The sequence below is a fragment of the Antechinus flavipes genome, chromosome 1 (assembly GCF_016432865.1).
Source record: "Antechinus flavipes isolate AdamAnt ecotype Samford, QLD, Australia chromosome 1, AdamAnt_v2, whole genome shotgun sequence".
Taxonomy (NCBI): Eukaryota; Metazoa; Chordata; class Mammalia; order Dasyuromorphia; family Dasyuridae; genus Antechinus; species Antechinus flavipes.
Window position 1 is genome coordinate 316,922,510 of NC_067398.1, and position 19,013 is coordinate 316,941,522.

A 19,013-nucleotide genomic window follows, 5' to 3' on the forward strand; every position below is an offset into this window, starting at 1 on the left:
TTCCTGAAAGATAATGTCTAGGCTCTTTTTTTCATCATGTATTTCAGGGAGTCCAATAATCCTTAGATAGTCTCTCCTAGATCTATTTTCCAGGTCTGCTGTTCTCCCCATTAGGTATTTTACATTGTTTTCTATTTTTTTATTTTTTGGGTTTGCTTGACTGATTCTTGTTGTCTTATTGAGTCATTCATTTCCATTTGTTCAATTCTGAACTTTAGTGTGTTATGTTCATTTACTTTTTTTTTTAACTTCTTTTTGTATTTGTCCAATTGAATTTTTGAATGAGTTTTTTTATTCTATGGAATTTTTTTCCATTTCACAAATTCTGTTTTTTTTTTTTTTTTAAGGAGTTATTTTTTTTTCCATTTCACAAATTCTGTTTTTTAAAAAAATTATTTTCTGTTTTTGTTTCACAAATTTTGTTTTTCTGGGAGTTGCTTTGTTTTTCCAGTTTATCAAATCTATCTTTTAATGAGTTATATGCTTTTTCAATTTCACTATGTCTATTTTGTGTTGCCTTTTCCAAATTCTCTTGCAAAGTCTTCATTTCCTTTTCCCATTTTTCTTCTAGCTCTCTTTTAAAAGCCTTTTAAAGTTCTTCTAGGAGAGCCTTGTGTGATGAGGATCAAGGTTATGTCATCTTTTGGAGCTTCATCTGGAGACAATTTGCCTTTAGTCTCCTCAGGGTTTGAAATTTGTTCTTCTTTTTCATCATAAAAGCTGTCAATTGTTACTTTTTTTTACTAATTTTTAAAAAATTAAGTTAAGGTCTGCCTTTAGGGTGGGAGAAGTTTTCCAGGCAACCTCAGATGCATTAGATCAGGGCTGATTCATCCCTGGTGCTGTGTCTGCCACATGGAGTCAGCAATGCCCCAGGACTCTGCTCTGTCTGAGCTGGCATTTGTGGTCAGCTATTTGTGCTTCGCTGCTTCTCTCCCATTTCTGATTGAACCAGATCTTTTCTAGTCTGTTTCCTCCTATAAATTCTCTGCCCCAGGACTGTCTTCATTGGCATTTGTATTGGTTGCCCTGGCTGCCTCCCCCCTATTTCCGATTGAAACAGACCTTTTTTTGGCAATCTTTGAAATTATCTTCTGCTAATAATTTGTTGCACTCCCAATATTTGTGGGTTCTGGCCATCCAGAGCTAATTCAGAGGCTGGATTTCACAATTTTTGTGAAGGTTGTAAAGAAGGTCAAAGAGAAATATGTGTCATCTCCGCCATCTTGGCTCTGCCCCCCACACCACAGAAGCTAAAATTATTTTCTTTTGGTGAGCTTTTGATGAGATAAGTAGAAAGATTGCCCCAATAGTTATGCACCAATATCTATTTAATGGGATGAGAAAATATATTCTATGAACAACTTGAGAAAACCATCTAAAGCAGTGGTTCTCAAACTTTTGTTTTCAGTATCTTTATCCTATTAAAAATTATTGAGGATCTCTCAAAGCATTTTTGTTTATCTGGATTATATTTATAGACATTTACCATATTGGAAATAAAAACTACTTTTGAATTTGTAGACCCTCTAAAAGGGTTTCAGAGATCCCCAGGATTCTCTAGACCATACTTTGAGAACCACTGACATGTCACCATATGCTTTAGTATTCAGTGCCTCCAGGTGCAAAGGAGAATTGTCCCTTCTCAAAAGATGTGTTGAGACACAGATGAAGCTTATAATAATAAGCTTTATTTTTTATTATTTTAACATTTGAAGATATTTACATTTTTGTTATTTGAGCCTCAAAACAACCCACTGGAGAAATTGTTATATGTATCATTCACTTTAAACAGAAGAGAAAACCAAGGCTGAGAAAGATCAAATGATTTGTCTAAGGAAATTGAGCCAGTGCCTTAAGTGCCTCAAACCCACATCTTCCTCACTCCAAGTTCATTACTCAATTTTCCTGACTTTTACTTGTCAACTGTTCCAAAATCTCTAGTCTTAGGCATTTTTTAGCAGGTAGCCAGAATTTGCTGGGCATAGTAAACACTAAACATTGCTCCCAAAATAAAATGACTAACTATAATCAGCTATGTACTCTATGCAGTCAGACCATCAAATAATAAGAGCAAAGGTCAAAATGAATGTCAAATTGGAAGGTTAAAGTGAGTGCCTCAACTCTAACTCTTATCAAAGAGTTCCTGATTACAAAAAGTGGGAAATGAAAAAAAAAAAGATATTGAACTTGAGTCTTACCATTTCCTGCAAAAATGAAACTAATGTTAGACATTATGATTAAGAGGCCAAAAGAGCCCAGAAACTGCTTTGATCAACAAACACTTGATTCCTTCGGAAGACTGTGAATATTACCATCTCAAAACAGCAAAAAGCAGTGGAAATGAAATCAAGTCAAAAGAAAATGACAGTAAACTGAAGAGAATGCTGTAAATTCCAGTGATATTTTTGTTCAAGCTGTCAGGACAAATAGATATAAAGTGGTACAAATATGATAATATTTCTAATATAATCCATGCTACTCATGAGCAACAAAAATACCCACATTTAGACCTTAATGCTTCATGCTATAATAATAACCACTATGAAATTGGGAAGAAAATCTAGGTTAGACAAATTGTGGAAATATGGGCTACTTTGGTACTTTTGAATATATTTAAAAAATCAGAGTAAGACTATTAGTGTTTTTAGAAGCAGCTAGGTGACATAGTAGATAGAACATTTGACCTGGACTCAGGAAGATCTTACTAGCTGTATGAACTCCAGCAAGTCTTAATCTCTTTATTCTTCAGTTTCCTTCATTGTAAAATAGGAATGATAATAGCACCTATTGTGCAGGTTTGTTATGAGAATTAAATTAGATATTTATAAAAAGTCTTGCACAGTACTTGACTCATAGTTAGCATTAACAAAGGTTTATTTCTTTTCCTGCCTTTCTCTTTTAGTGGCATCTCTATGGATGCTTTATAGAAAGACACAAAAATTGTGCAAGATGAATTTGTGTGTGTGTGTGTATGTGTGTGTGTGTGTGTGTGTGTGCACACGTGTGTGTGTGTGTTTGTGTGTGTGTGTTTTGTGGGCAGGTTGTTAGATAATCTCTGATGCCCCTTCCAGTTCTAAAATATGACCTTATGAATTCTGAGATTCTCTAGTCCCATGATTGTGAACCCAGTCATTAAAAGGAGTAGCCACACAGATGAAATTACAGATAATAACAATAACAATATAAATGGAAAGAACAAAAAAAATCTGTATGTCGTATAACTATAATTACTAAGCTCATCCTTGGAGAAGATCTGAGAAAATTCTCCTTGTCTCTTTCTTTGGAGTGAAATGAAACTATGGATATGGAAAAGTGGATATATTATCTGATCCTATTGATGTGCACTTAGCTAAACTAGTTGTTAGATTTTGCTAAACTAGTTAAGTATACTTGCTGGGCATAATAATTTGTATTTTTACAAAATCCTCTCTATCATACTTTTTTTGGAGAGTTGCTCATTATGGATGTATGTTAGTCTCATATTTTTTAAAAAGAGAAAGTAAGTTTATGACCATTAGTTACTGATTTTCTTTGGTTGTTTTTGAGAGGCATTAATATCATTCATGATTTTTTCCCATTCTTTAAGTCTCTTTCACTACTTAAGATACCTTATCAAGTGATTCTTTAATGCTTCAAAAATTGTTTTCTCCATCTTGTCATAACCATTATCTCCTCATGTTGGGTTGATGATGAGATGAGTAGGAAGACCACCATGAAGGTCTTAACAGCTGATGCACCAATATAGTTTATCAAGAAGATCCCTTCCGATTCTAAAATGTAGGGCCCTATGATTGCTGAGATTTTCATGTTGCATGACAATGATTGACATCAAAAAGAGAGCATACACATGGGCAAAATCACAAATCCATCTGGTGATCTCTGCTAGGGAGGAAAGATACTGTGAGAACATAGTTTGAAATCCAGCTCTTCAAATTTTTAACTGAGTGATCTTGTACAAATCTCTTCTTTGAATTTCACTTTCCTCATTTAGAAAATGAAAAGATTAGATCGCATGACCCTGAAGGTTACTTCCAACTCTAAATCTATACTCTTCTGTTTGTCTATATTTAAATAGATGGGTAGTATTTCTAATATCCTGTTTTGTTGTAAACTCCAAGAACAAAAGAATTGGTTTCAAGCACAATAGATTTTTAATTGAAATGGGTCTTACCCATCATTTAGCTAACTCTCTGAATTTTACAAATAGGTATTAGACTCAGAGTAAGGAAGAAGTGGCAAATCTTATCTTAGGCAGCTGTCTAATATTTTACTAGCTGTCTGACATTGGGAAACACATAATCTCTTTGTGTCTTGGTTTCCCTATTTGTAAAAATGAGGGGTTTAGGTTCAGCAAGCTTCCCAGATTCTTTCTAGTTCTAATTCTATGTCTTTTTTCCCTAAAGAAGTAAAATAAGGTCACATGAGAACCATTATTTAAAGTCATATCTCCGGACTCCATGTCACTTCACCAGAGATGCCAAACACACTACAATAGGGAAATGTTTAACAAAATGAAAAATACAATAAAATACAGATAACATCACATTTTAAAACTAAGTATGCTGGTGGCAAAGATCCTTATGTACAAGTTAATGGCACCATTGTACTATACCACATTCTCTTCTACACAGAATTTAATGAAGCCTAAAGTATTCATAGGTGCTTAATAAATTCTTTTGATTATATTGATGAAGAAGAGCAGTTGGCCAATAAGAAATCAATATAAATTTATCATGAATAGAGTGTGAAATAGTCCTTAAAATGGTAACATAATGAAAACAACACATAATTGCTCACTCTCTCCTTTTCAGGTGTTTGCTGAACTAAGGTGGTTAAAATAAGTAGTGAAGTCAGTTCTAATTGCAGATAATGTTTAAAGTTTACTCTCTTCAGTTGGTCAAATTTGTGATTAGACAAACCTTAATTTTTTTTTGTACCTCACCATTCAAAAAGCAGTGCAAATCACTTGATGGTTGTTTGAAAAGTATCACTCTTTTAAATTATGCAAGAGCCACATAAACGCTTTTAATTCTAGTCAGTTTTTGCTATCACCAAGCTATCAAGGTCTCTGTCATTCCTTGTTTTATTAAAAGGCTATCTATTACTGGTTTGCATATAATGACTTTAGACTGATCCTGATATGTTAATATCTCATATCAAGTATCATACTTATTCCTGTTCTAGCTCTCTCACTTTTTATTTCTCCCCTAAATGAGGAATGTTGTTTTGTTGGCATGTGTTCCATGTGGGGAAAATCAAGCACCTGAAAGGAAACCTTTGTTTGCCTTCTTTTTTGTAGGTGAGAGATCGAATTGTCCACCTCCTTGTGACACGTTTCTCAAATCTGGATTGCTTGGTCCTTAGTTCCTGCTCCCGGGTAACAGATGTAAGCTTGTTGGAAATTAGTACCTACCTGCGAACAATCAGGTACCACTTATTGTGTGAGCATCCAAACTAAAACCCCCAGGCACAATTAGAAAGTTGCAAGTAAAAACTGTTCTCACTCCCAAGTTAACCCACCAAATTCAGCCAAAGGGATAAATTCAAGCTTTTTTTTTTTCTTTTTTTTTTTTTTCTACTTGTAGACTGTGAGCTTTTTGAGGGGAGAGACTATTATATTTTTTGGCTTGTAAATTTAGTGCCTAGAGGGATGCCTCATATATAGTCCTTTCCTATTGTTTTGCTATATTGAATTAAGCTGGGAAAGTGAAATTTTATAAGATCCCTAGATTTCAGTTCATTAAAATTCATCTATTTTGTGTTGTCTTATAGAAATTGTGAGCATCACCTTGAATATATGATACTTAAAGATTTTGTGGTTTGGTCAGCCTCTCAGTGTGGAAACTTGCCCCACCATTAGCAAATCCCTATATTCTCTATAGTTGAAGAACATATAGATCAAATGAAGTATAAGTAGTGGACTTTGTTTCCAGGTGTTCTTGACTAAAAGTTGAGCCCTCTATACACTATTTTACACTGCCTAAGTGCAAAATAGACATTCAAGTAACATATATTGAAGATCATTTAAACTCAGCAGGGGTCCTCAAACTTTTTAAATAAGGGGCCAGTTCACTGTCCTTCAGTCTGTTGGAGGGCAGGACTATAATAAAAACAAAACCTTTGTTTTGTGGGCCTTTAAATAAAGAAACTTCATAGCCCTGGGTGAGGGGGATAATCGTCCTCAGCTGCCGCATCTGGCCCAGGCCGTAGTTTGAGGACCCCTGATAAAGGATGCTTTAGGACCAATACACTCAAAAATATTCCCAAGTTTATGGATCCCTATGTTAATACCCATGATATAACAATGATATATAATATAATTATAATAACAATGCTAACATTTGGATAGCATTTATTATGTGGTAGAGATTGTGAAAGCATATTCCAATTATTATCTCATTTAATTCTTACTTACAACAATCCTTGGAAGTACATTCTATTATAATTCCTATTTTGCCAATGAGGAAACTGAAACACACAGCTAGGAAGTGTCTAGGGACTCCAAGCCCAGCACTCTATCCACTGTACTACCTAGCTGCCTCATATATTTGATTAGTTATTTAGTTGACTGGCTGTCCTTGAAAAGCATAGCTTCCAAAAGCTTTTCAGGTTTTTCACGCATCTGAAGAACTAGTAAAGGATTAATACACCGACTTAAATGGGAAACCAGAAACAAAGACTAAAAAGAGATTGTACAGAAAGGATGGTCTGTGTGTATGTGTATAGATGTGTACTTTTGTGTTACTTGGAAATGGATCCTTCAGCATTTATCTGTTGAAGAGATGACAGAAATACATGTTATTTTTGCTTCTGTAAATATACGCAATAATTTTTTCATGTAAATTTTACTTCAAAAACTCTTCAGGCATTTCCCATATGTTTTTTATGAACCACATATCTATGGTTCAAAGGAAGTCACAGTAGAACAGTTTGTCCTTCTTTTATGCTCCACTCACTGAACTCATGTTTATTTATGGTTTTTCTTAATGCCTTCCTTTTTCCCTCCAACTCCCACACACTAACCTCTCATGACCAGAAATGTGAGTGCAAAGCCAGGAAAGGGACGGACTTATTTAGAAGCTTAGTAATTATGGGATTTTGCATAGATTCTAGACTTAGCCAAATGATCTTGGGGGTGAGCAAAGGACAATTCATTATCATCTAAAGAGAAGATATTTTGAATTATGAAAAATTCTTTTAATTGCTTTAGCATGCTTTCTTTTTCCATCACTGCATTCTATTTAAGTGTGTAATGTGACCTGTTTGGCTTGGAGAGGTAGCCTAGCATAGTATACAAAGAGCATAGGATGTGGAATCTGTAGATTCCTGAGTTTGAATTTTGCCTCCTGAATTTCCTAGTTGTGGGAGAATGGGTAAATTCACCTTACTTTCTCCACTTGCAAAATGGGAATAATAATAATCTTTAATTCATTGTTATTGTGAGAATTCAGCAAGAAGGCATTTTTACATTGTTTTTCAAATCCTGAAATGCCATATAAATGACAGCTATTATTATTGATTAGCATGGCCTGTAGCTGATGCAGTTTTTTTTTTTTTAAGATCTCATTTCTTCTTATTCTAAGTGATGGGAAAGTGAGTATAACAGTGTGTGAGATTTTGCAAAATAAATCTATTCATCTTAAATCTACAGATATCTTGATGTGAGTGGATGTAAAAAGATCACTGATTTTGGAATCCAAGCTTTGGCAAGAGGCTGCCACCAACTTCACTATCTTGACCTGAGTTCAACAGGGACAAGCAGAAGAGGGTAGGAAATTTTTGAGTTTCTCCTTTTCCATTCTTTTTTCCTCTTTAATTAATCTATTGATAGGTTAAGTTGCCTGAAGATTATTTTTTATGATCTTACCAACTATCCTGAAAAATTATGAGTCTACTATGTTATCTATTTGTGCAAAAGACAGAAATGAAGGCATCCAACCATGTGTTTGTTTCAGGTTTTCTTTCTTTAATGGCCAACTTTTAGATCAGAAGGCCCCAACAGATTGAATCTTGGAGCCTGACCAGACTGTTTCTATAGCTATAGCCTCAGGCCCTATCACACTCCTTGAGGGCAAAGGATGTTGAAAAAGCTAGTGAGTCACAGAAAAGTCAATTTGGCTGGGAGGTCACACTGCAAGTTTCAGGAATTCCTGGCTTGGTGAAACCTAAGGAAGATTAATGTTTCAAATGTACACAAATTAAGTAGAGGAGACATATTTAGAGGCTGCTGACAAATCCTTTTCTACTTTACAGTAGGCAATTTTAATGGGTGTGCAGTTGGGTGGGAGGGCTAGGAAGGAAGATATAGCTGGAAATTACTGAGCTTTAAATGTCTAGCAACTAAGTGAAGTGTGTAGAACCAAGAGAATATTGTACACAGCAGCAATAAGATAATGCAGTATTCAATTCTGATGGATTTGACCCTTTTCACCAATGAGGTGATTCAGGCCAATTCCAATAGACTTGTGATGGATAGAGCCATCTGCATCCAGAAAGGATTGTGGGGAATGAAGGTGGATCACAACGTAGTATTTCCAACTTTTTTGTTGTTGTTTGCTTTGCTTTTTGTCTTTTTTCTCATTTTTCCTTTTGTATCTGATTTTTCTTGTGTAGCATAATAATCGTGGAAATATATATAGAAGAATTGCACATGTTTAATATATATTAGATTACTTGCTCTCTAGTGGAGGAAGTGGAGGAAAGGGAGGAAGAAAAAAATTGGAACACAAGGTTTTGCAAGAGTGAATGTTGAAAACTATCTTTGCATATAATTTGAAAATAAAAAAAATATTATTCAAAAATGTCTAGCAACAATCGACTCTAACCCTTGAGGTTTCCTGCTATCTCCTTTTCTAGACTTACACTTCCTTTCTCCCAACTACCCTCAACTTTGAAATTTTAATAAGTTCCTATCCTCAAAAGTTAGGATTCCCTTTTTCAGACAGTCTTGTTCAGAATTCATTTTCTTTTCGTTTGTTTGTTTGTTTTTTGGAAACAATTGAGGTTAAGTGATTTGCCTAAGGTTTCACAGATAGTGATTTGAACTCAGATTCTCCTGACTCCAGGGTCAGTGTTCTATTCATTATGCCATCTAACTGCCCTAGAATTAATTTTTTCTTCTGACAAAATTTTTCTATTCAAATTGAATACCATCCATAGATCCTTGAAATTAAAACCAAATATAATAATGATTTCTTTATTCTAGCTCTGGCCTGATAAGAGGTGATGAAAGAGTCACTGCAGATTCCTGAATATATGATCCCTGAATGATCCCATTACAATTGTATACCATATAAAGCTAAAAATTATTTCTTTAGTGTAAGGAATGCTGTATGTGAGAATTCCCTTCTCCAATATAGAAGACAATCTATCTTAACTTAGAAGAAAAGTCCTGGAAAGTTACCTTGATATTTGAAAATAGAATTTGAGAAAATGAATTCAAGCAACTATATGGAGAGTGTTGGGATAGCAGGATAACTGTATGGAATAAACATATATGAGGCAAAACTTGACTAGAAGAAATGATTTCTATCTTGTGTCATTGGCAGAGAATCTGTCTTGATGAGATAGCAAGATTCTTCCATGCATAAACTTGATGATCCTTTTTTGTGTGTTTTCTATTTCTAGCAGCAGTGCATGGATTCACATTAGCAGGAGAGATCATCCTTAGAGTTGTATCCTTGTCAAATTCTGTTATAAGAAAGCTTTAGTAATAATTAAGAAATACATCGTTAACCAGGAGGACATTTTGATCATTAGTGAAGTTCATTGATTCAGAGTACATATACCAGCTTTTAAACTGAAGTGGTTCTTTTTTTTTTTTTTTTTGCCTCTCATATTCCTGATTTTTAAATCACCAGTAGGGCCAGTTATATTCCTTAGCTATTTTTTTCTTTTCATCTTGGCAAGGGCTGTTTCCAATTCCATATTGTTCAGATACCATTCATTGTCATTTTATAGATTTCTGCAAAGTGAATACTCTAAATGATTTAAATTTTTTTTCTATACATAAAGAGACTAAAGAATCTCTGTCCCATCAACATTCTAAGTGGAACTTTGGGGCTATTTAATATCTCTGCCTAATTGGTCCTTTTCTTTCCCTTATGGCTAACATATCCTTCCACTTCACTGCATCTTTGTCTCCAAATCATTTTCATCCATCTGTATTATACTATGTCCCACTCTACTGATACCTTCCCCAATATTCTCATTCCTCTTCTTTCAGCCTTTCCCACCATCATTCTATATCTTCTCCTGTCCAGTTTTTCCATTATATACTTTAGAAGTTTCATTTCCCCTTTTAACAAATATGCTTTTATTCTGAATCTCTTTTGTACACATTTAAGTCCCCCCTTTTTTTGCATTGGCTGAAGCCTGGTGTTCCTCTGAGGACTCTATACTTTTAGATCTCTTCTCTGATGTTAGCTTCTCCTTACCTTGCTTGTCCATCTCACAAGGCCTGGAGATGGAGTTAACATATTCCTTGCTCCTTTCTGACACTTCTACACTCTTACTTAGCCATCATCATTTAGTATTTTCTCTTTTGAAGTTTATGTTGACTATTATACTCTCTTTGAACCCTTATTTTTGTCACCAATCCAACTCCTGATCATTTCCATCTTTTTATTTTATAAGTATGGTACTTGGTTCACAAACTTCCTTTATCATTTCCTTTCTTAGCATTATTTTAACCTCATTTTCCTCCATATCTAATCTAGATTCTACTATCAGTCATTTCAACAATGTTGGATCAAGAAATAACTTCTTTTGACAGAAATCATTCTAAATTGCACTTCTCTATCATCTCATGGAATATAATTTTCCCTTTCCTTCAGTTTTTCTCCTCAAGACTGGCATTATGAATATCAATTATCATTCTCTGATAAGGCCATCATCGCAGACACTACCAGTGTGTGTCCAGCTTTTTTTCTACTGGAAGGGTGACTGACTGCAACAATTCATGATTTCTTTCTTCCACCTCACAGCCAGTTGGCCAACTACCATAACTTGCTATATGGTATATAGGATATATGCAAGTTTTCCTTTCACTCTTTTCTATTCTGTTCTTCCTAATTTGCTAGTCTGGAAAAGCAGATGAGAGAAATAGGATTGTGTCTAAAAACAAAGGGAACAGATTCTGAGGATCTATTTTTAAGTACAAAATTTGAGGTTTAATGTACTGATCTTATGACCTCTATCATGACTATTTTGAGCCTCCTTTTTTTCCTTCCCTAAATTCCCCTCATTCTACTTGAGAAATTGTTTCTCATTTTTGTATTTATATTCACATTCACTTTCAAGTACTAAGTACTGAACTGCTTATTGAATTGTACTATGTTGAATTCCTGGTTTCCAGCTCTTTTTGGATGATGGAGATTGGCTTTTTGCACCATTCAATAAATGGCTCCTTCCTTACTGTGTATGTACCAAGTATGTGCAAAGCACAGTGCTAGACACTTAATAGATGCTCAGTGAATACTGGTTGGTTACCTATTATTCCTTAATGTTTTCTTTCTTAATCTTAATTTTTTTTCTTTAGTTGGAAAAAAATGAAAGAAGGCCAATTAGTCAACTAATATTTATTAAGTGTTTCCTATGTGCCAGGCATTGTGCTAGACTGAGCAGCCACAAAGAAAAGCAAAACCAAAAATAATACCTGCTCTCAAGGATTTCAGTCTGGTGGAGGTGATAAGATATTATCAGCTTTGTGCAAATAAAATATCTCCAGGATAAATTGGAGATAATTAACAGAGGGAAGGCACTAATATTTAAAAGGGATCAGGAAAGTAAAAAGTAAAAGATAGGAGCAATTGAGATTTAAAAGAGGTCAGGGAGCTTGGAGGTAAAGATGAGGAGAGAAAACATTCCAAGAATGGGACAAGAAGCAGCTTATAGAAATACTTGGGATTGAAAGATGGAGTGCCTTGTGTGAGTAACAGTAAGGAGGTCATCATCTTGGATCACAGAGTGAAGGGGAATGAAATCTTGGACAACTAGAAAGGTTGAAAGGACTTTAAAAAGCCAAAAGGAAGGGTCTATTTTGTACTCTGATCAGAGGTAACAGAAATACATAACTTCAGGTCTCAGGTTTTCTTTTACTTATGATTCCTGAGATTTTCTATGCAAAAAAATGTAATCATAATTCTGAACTATCAAATTAGCAGTGGAATCAACTTTCTTATTATTACAAGTTATTAATGGACAACTTCAGTTCTAGGTATTATTACAAATGGTTGTTATTATTAAAGTGAAGTGGATAGGTGGGTAGAGGTTCTGTGTGCTTACAAGACATGATAATATTTTTCCTGGAAATAAATTAACATGTTCTTTTTCCTACTTCTTGTTATTTATTTTTTAATTAAAAAAAGATTGTTGCAGTCAGCCAAAATTTGTTCTATAGATTTTTTTTTGAGCTGAGGGCTTCTAAAATAGAAATATTTTTCAGTCTTTTTCAGCATAAAAAATTAATTCACAAAGAATTCACTTTGCTCTTCTGTGCTTAGTACTTCAGTTAGGCACAGTAGGGAAGTGCCAACAGCTGTGCAAAAAACAAAAGAATCAGAAGATATCGCTCCTGCTTTGTGGTGCTTATCAGGAAGCTGAAGAAATGAACTATATTATGCACATAAACATGTGTGTTTAGGCAGTTACAGAGCTCAGATATGTGATAATACATAAGAGAATCATCCAAGATAGTATAGTAGACAGAGCACTAACCCTGAAGCCAGGAGGACATGAATTCAAATCTGGCCTCAGACACTTAACACTTCCTAGGCAAGTCACTTAATCCCAATTGCCTCAGCAAAAAAATATACAAGCAATTCTCCAATTGATAAGTGGACAAAGGATATGAATAGACAATTTTCAAATGAAGAAATTAAAGCCAAATAATTCTAGTCATATGAAAAAATGCTCTAAATCACTATTGATTAGAGAAATGTAAATTAAAACAATTCTGAGGTACTACTTCACATCTCTCATATTGGCTAAGATCACAAGAAAAAATAATGATAAATTTTGGAAGGAATGTGGGAAAACTGGGAAAATAATAATTGTTGGTGGAGATATGAACTGATCCAACCATTCTAGAGAACCCAAAGGGCTATCAAACTGTACATGTCTTTTGATCTAGCAATGTCTCTCGTGGGTCTGTATTCCAAAGAGATCATAAGAAAGAGAAAAGGTCCCACATGTGCAAAAATGTTTATAGTAGCCCTTTCTATAGTGGCAAGGAACCAGAAATTGAGTGGATGCCCATAAGCTGGAGAATGGCTAATAAGTTGTGTTATATGAATGTAATGGAATTTTATTGTTCTATAAGAAACAATTAACAAGATGATTTCAGAGAGGCCTAGAGAGACTTTAATGAACTGATGCTAATTGAAGTGAGCAGATTGAAAAGAACACTTGACCAGATGAAATTGAGATGAGCTATTTTAACCAACTAAACTTAATTCTTTGTGTTGGATTCCATGTAATACACTTATTTCATTGCTTTTTTGTTGTTGTGTTTTTAAATCTATAGTTTTAAAGGCTAGATATGACTTCAAAATATGCAAAAGTAGTTGCTCTTAAAGAGCACATTTTAGTGACTGGAGATATCGCAGCAACTTTTGGGATGGGGGAAAACAAATATCTCAATTATTATTCAAGCCCAAAATGAAAAGGGATCCAGTAGTTTTCAGGCAAAGAGGCAAGTACAGTCAAAAATGAAAAAATAATATAAACAACTGACAAACTACTGGTATAACATTGCATAAATAATGCTTCACAGATGAGCAAAGATCTTCAGAGGCATCTTGCAGCTGGAGAGATAGTTACTGATTCCTTTATAGTGTAATGTAGATTTCTCTAATTTAGAACAACAAGAAGACTAATTTAAAAAAGGAAAAGAAAAAGAAATGATCCCATTTCTTAGTTTAATTTAGGATTAAGTATGTGTGCCTAAGATTACAGAATAAGGGGACTTAGGGCTCATTTAATATAAATGCTTCATTTTACAAATGAAGACATTGAAGTCCAAAGATGTGAAATCATTTATCCACAGGAAAAAAATAGAAAAAAGCCCTTATTTGAACTCAATTTCTACAATCTCGAAGATCTAATAATCTCACTTTCCCTGCCCCCCCATACCACATATTTTTCAATATATGAACATGAATTATATTTATCATACTTTAATTTCAGATTTATTTACACATTTGAAAATAAAATTTATCAGATGAAATTCTAATAAAAACAAAATTATTAAATAACTAGGCTATCAGGAAAGTCAATTACCTCTGTTTTATGTTAGATGGTTTTTAAAAAGTCTCAGTTCCAAACCCTTGATTTTCTCATACAATTTGTAGCAAACAAATTATATCATTATAACATTACTATTTCCTGCCTTACTAGTTGTGAACTTCAATGCAAGGCCAGGTCATTTTTATTTTTTTAATTAAAGAATTATCTCCATTTTACAAAAGGAGACCACATCTCTGATGGAGATGATATATGTCAGAAGCCCCAAAGCATCATGATGACAGATTTGCCAGCAGGCACAATGAGGGCATTTACTTCATTGGGCTCCTTTTTCAGAGGCTAAGAGCCCTCTAATTAAAACACAGAAAAGAAAATGACCTGAGACTTAAGAGCTTATTTTGCTACATTTTCAATTTCTAGTTCAGAATGGGAATGCATTAAGATTCCAGGTTGCATTTTTATGGTAACCATAGCAACATCTCTATTTGGTTGGCTTTTGTGCTTCTCTTACATAGGATTATTAGGTTAGTGTCTTTTCAATATTTTCCATTTATGTTTACCCCTCATGTCTTAAGTAAAACAACCAATTGATTAGAAATACATATGTATGTAATATGTGTAGAAATATAAATGTTTGCTATCACATACACATATGCATAACTAGAGAAATACATCTATGTGTGTATATACGTAATCACACATATGTGCCAAAATCTAATTTCTTGTTTATTATGCTGAATTTAAGCAATTCATCAAATTTTCAAATTAAAAATATATAATATATAAAATATATAAGCAAATATTGATTTGAAATATAATATATGTATATATAAATATATCCTTAATGCTTGCTGTCATCACATGCATACTTATATATACATGTGTATATATGTAGAATGTACATTGTAGAATATGTACATATGTAGAATATGTAATTATACATATATCAAAATCTAATTTCTTGTTTATTATGTTCAATTTAGGCAATTCATCAAATTTTCAAGCTAAGGTATATAAAATTGTTATGGTCTAAACATTTTAGAATATATATATTTGCTTCTTCATTTGAATAAAACACTTTTAACAATGGTATACACAGTGCTTATTGTTTAATTGCATTCACCCTGTAATTTTGAATGGAGAATAAAAATATGGGGAGGCAACATAGTGCAGGGAAGAAAACACTGATTTTGCAGTCAGAGGACTTCGGTTCAAATTCTAGCCACTTATTAATTATGGGACTATAGCCAAGTCTCTTAATCTCTCAGGGTCCTAGTTTCCTCATTTGTAAAATGAAGGGGTTAAACTACATGGTCTCCAAAGTCCCTTCCAGCAACTATGATTCCAAAATGCTGTTCCAAATGGCATAATTCTGGTTTAAGAGTTTGATACAATAGTAATAACTTTTCTTTTCATGTCACATTTTTTATATTTTGAGTACTGTTTTCTTAGTTGAAATTGGAATTTAAGCTAATGGTACCTATTCTCCTGTCCATTCTCCTGTTTGTGCTCCCTTCATGTGAAACACTTACTATGAAAATAGATTCTGAAGATATTCAGTGAAAACCTATTAATGTATCCTGAGAGCTTTTCTCTTGGCCTTTATATTATCATTCATGGTTGAGTTGAAATTAAGGCTAACTAAATAAGAACAAACATTAATAGAATAATATAAATAAGAAAGGACAGCTAAATAACCAAGCTTTCAAAAATGAGAGCCAAATTATCTTCCTATTAAACTCTGTGGGAGATTTCCCACCAAGATACAGAGGGATTTACTTAAAACTCTAATTGAGATCTTCTGTTCATTCAATATGAAGGGAATTGTGTTCTCCTGTGGCATATGATCCTGAATTGGCTGTCCTGGTGTGGGCCACTGGAGCATATCAAGGGCGTTGCAAAGGTCAATTATTTCATTCTTACACAAAACACTACTCTTTCATCCATAACATCTTAGACCTACAAACAAGAGACCATCCTGATCTTCAGTGCAGTAACAATTGTAGTCCTGGTTATGGTCTCCCTGCTTATTCTATAGCTGATGGATTGGAAACTCTCAAGAACCTCCTATTCGTTCCTTAAAGCTGCAGAAGAATCCTTTAGAAGATATACCATGTGATTGTCCTTGTTTGTATTCCCAGTCCACCTTTTGTTCCCCATTTGCCACAAAAGGGGAATGAGTCCCAGGTAATGTTTGTACTCTCCTTTTATGATGTTTCAGTCACCTTCTACATGTTGTCAGTAAATGTATAAATTAGATAGTTATGCTTTACTTCTAGAGTTTAATCTGTTATACTCTAATAATCATGAACTGAGCCTTTGCTAATTATTATTAATAGGTTCTCATGCTAGCTTGTGAGTATAGCACTATAAATTCTGCTGATTCTAGTCATTTTGTTGGCCTCTTTGACTTTTCCCTTCCTTCATCTGCTGAGTTAGTGATTCTTGTGTCTTCTTCTCATTTTCTTTTTTCTACTCCAAGGTTAGTATAATAATAATAACAATATTAATAGCTCACATTTATATACATAAATAAAAGGCAGTTATTAAGCACTTAATATGTGTCAGACGTTGTATTAAATGTAAGAGAAATGAATATAAATGAGGAGACAAAAATCCAATAAAATCCAAAACAACCTCCTTGAAAGAACTCACATTCTAATATGAATAGATAATACATAAGGAAATGCTGTCTAAGAAAGGAAGTTTTGTTTTGGGGTAGTAAAAAAAGCTGTTGATATTGATCTATAGGGCAAAGTATTTATAAAATTGACTTGATTTCTGTTTCTGAAAGAGGAGGTGGAAAGAAGGGTAGCTGGGAAGAGAAACATGGTGACATTTCAAAAAAATGGTGGTGAGATAGAAATCTAGTTATTGGCCAAGCCAATCCTGGTAGCTTGACTCCTGTATCAGTGTTCTTTCTATATTATTTTGCCAAGTACTTCTTCACATAAAGAAAAGCCTTATCATTCTCTAAGGAATTTTCAGTCTGGAGTGAACTGACTCTGCTTCTCCATAGAAGATGACTGACATTCTATCAGAGTACTTTTTTTTTCTGGGAACATATATGCCTGATTTATATGAAAAAAATCAATATGAAAAATTGAATTCACTGTTAAGACATTCATTTTAGAGCCAATTTTCCTGGAGTGCATCTAATTCCATAAAGCAGAAGATACTTCAGTTGACTGACTTAAATTGATTCTCTTATTTATGTCATTCAAAGTCCTACTTTTTAAATTTACTTGGCCAGAAGTTTTCCATTTATTTTTGATTTTGTCTTTAACATACACAAAAAAAACACAATTACAGTTAAAATGGTTACTTTCTTTAAGTGTTTATGATAAACTATAATTTTAGTGCTTAAAAAAATGTTAACTTGATTGCCACAGCTCAAGGTATTCTTGGAATGTCAGATTTCTAGAGGAGGCAGTGAGTGAACTTACAGTGAATGAAAGAAAAATCATTTATTAAGTACTTACTATTTGCCAGCATTGTACTAAATACTGGGGATTCAAAAATAAGCAAGACAGCTCCTACTTTGGAAATGTTTCCAATTTAATGGGAGGCAACACATAAAGGAGAGATAGAAATGGATGGAAGTATCAGTATGGGATGAGAATATAGAAATGTCACTGAAGTGGCATGGTACCTGATCTGAGGCAAATATTGCCCAGGACACCAGGGAAGCATCCAGATCCTGCTGGGAAAACTATGAGGAAGATACAAGGCAGCATAGTTTTTAGAATGGTCAGGAAATAGAAGTGATTATTTAATTCCCAACTTCATACAGATCAGGAAACTGAAAGCAAGGGAAACTAGAAGACACGCTTAAGATTACTTAGCTAGTGTTAGAGCTTGGCTAAAACCTGTCTCCTAGTTTCCTTGCCCACTAGTCCTTTTTCCTATACCATGTTTTATTTTTGTTTTTGGCAATTAAATAATACGGCATATTTTTACTTTGCTCTTTAGATGATTTTAAGTTTTGATTCTTTAGAGTATGTATTTCTTGAGTAATTTTGGGCATAACCCAGAAATTTGTTCTGGGTCATCTTCTCTTTTCTCTTCCTGATCTGTCAGCTGAAGAACTCATTGGCTTTCGTGGGTTTATCACCTCTATGCAAATAACTCATAGATTTAGCCCCTCCCAAATTCCAGTACCAAGAGACTGACTGCTTACAGGATATTTTAAAATGAAAATCCTGTAAATGTCTTAACCTTGAAAAGTCCAAAAATAGAATTTATCTCTTTTTCTAGACCTCCTCCCCTCTTTTCAAATTTCCTTTTTTCATATTAAGAACATCACCTTTTCCCCAACAATTCAAGGTGAGAACCTCAATGTTATCTTCAATTTTTTTCTCTCCCTCACCTCAAATTTCTAAGAGGTTCCAAAATCTTGTTACTTTTACCTCTATAACTGCTTTTCACTCTAGCATTCTATTCTCTCTACTTACACAACCAATCGCCTAGTCTGTTACCTTCTCTTTGCCTCTATCCCCACTTTGATACTTCTTACACAGAGCTTCCAAAGTGATATTCCTAATGTGCTGGTCTTGTCATATCCTCTACCCACCCACTCAGTAAATTCCAGAGACTCCCTACTGCCAGTAGGATCAAATAATAATGTCTTTATTTGTCTTTTAAAGCTCTTCATGAAGTAACTGTATCTTGCCTGCCCTGACTTAACACATATTACACTTCTCCTTATATATTATAGTTCCATCAAACTGATCTCATTGCTTTCCCTTACTCAAAATACTATCTCC

At 34.0% G+C, this 19,013-nt stretch overlaps 1 protein-coding gene across 1 annotated transcript in view; it reads left to right on the plus strand.

Annotated features, from left to right (window-relative positions):
• The window catches only part of LOC127541231 (uncharacterized), a 152,214-nt gene that overhangs the window by 101,967 nt on the left and 31,234 nt on the right, over positions 1 to 19,013 (plus strand). The window contains exons 6-7 of the mRNA XM_051966439.1: positions 5,303 to 5,430; positions 7,655 to 7,771. Of these exons, the coding sequence (XP_051822399.1) occupies positions 5,303 to 5,430; positions 7,655 to 7,771 (245 nt within the window). The remainder of the gene's footprint in view (positions 1 to 5,302; positions 5,431 to 7,654; positions 7,772 to 19,013) is intronic.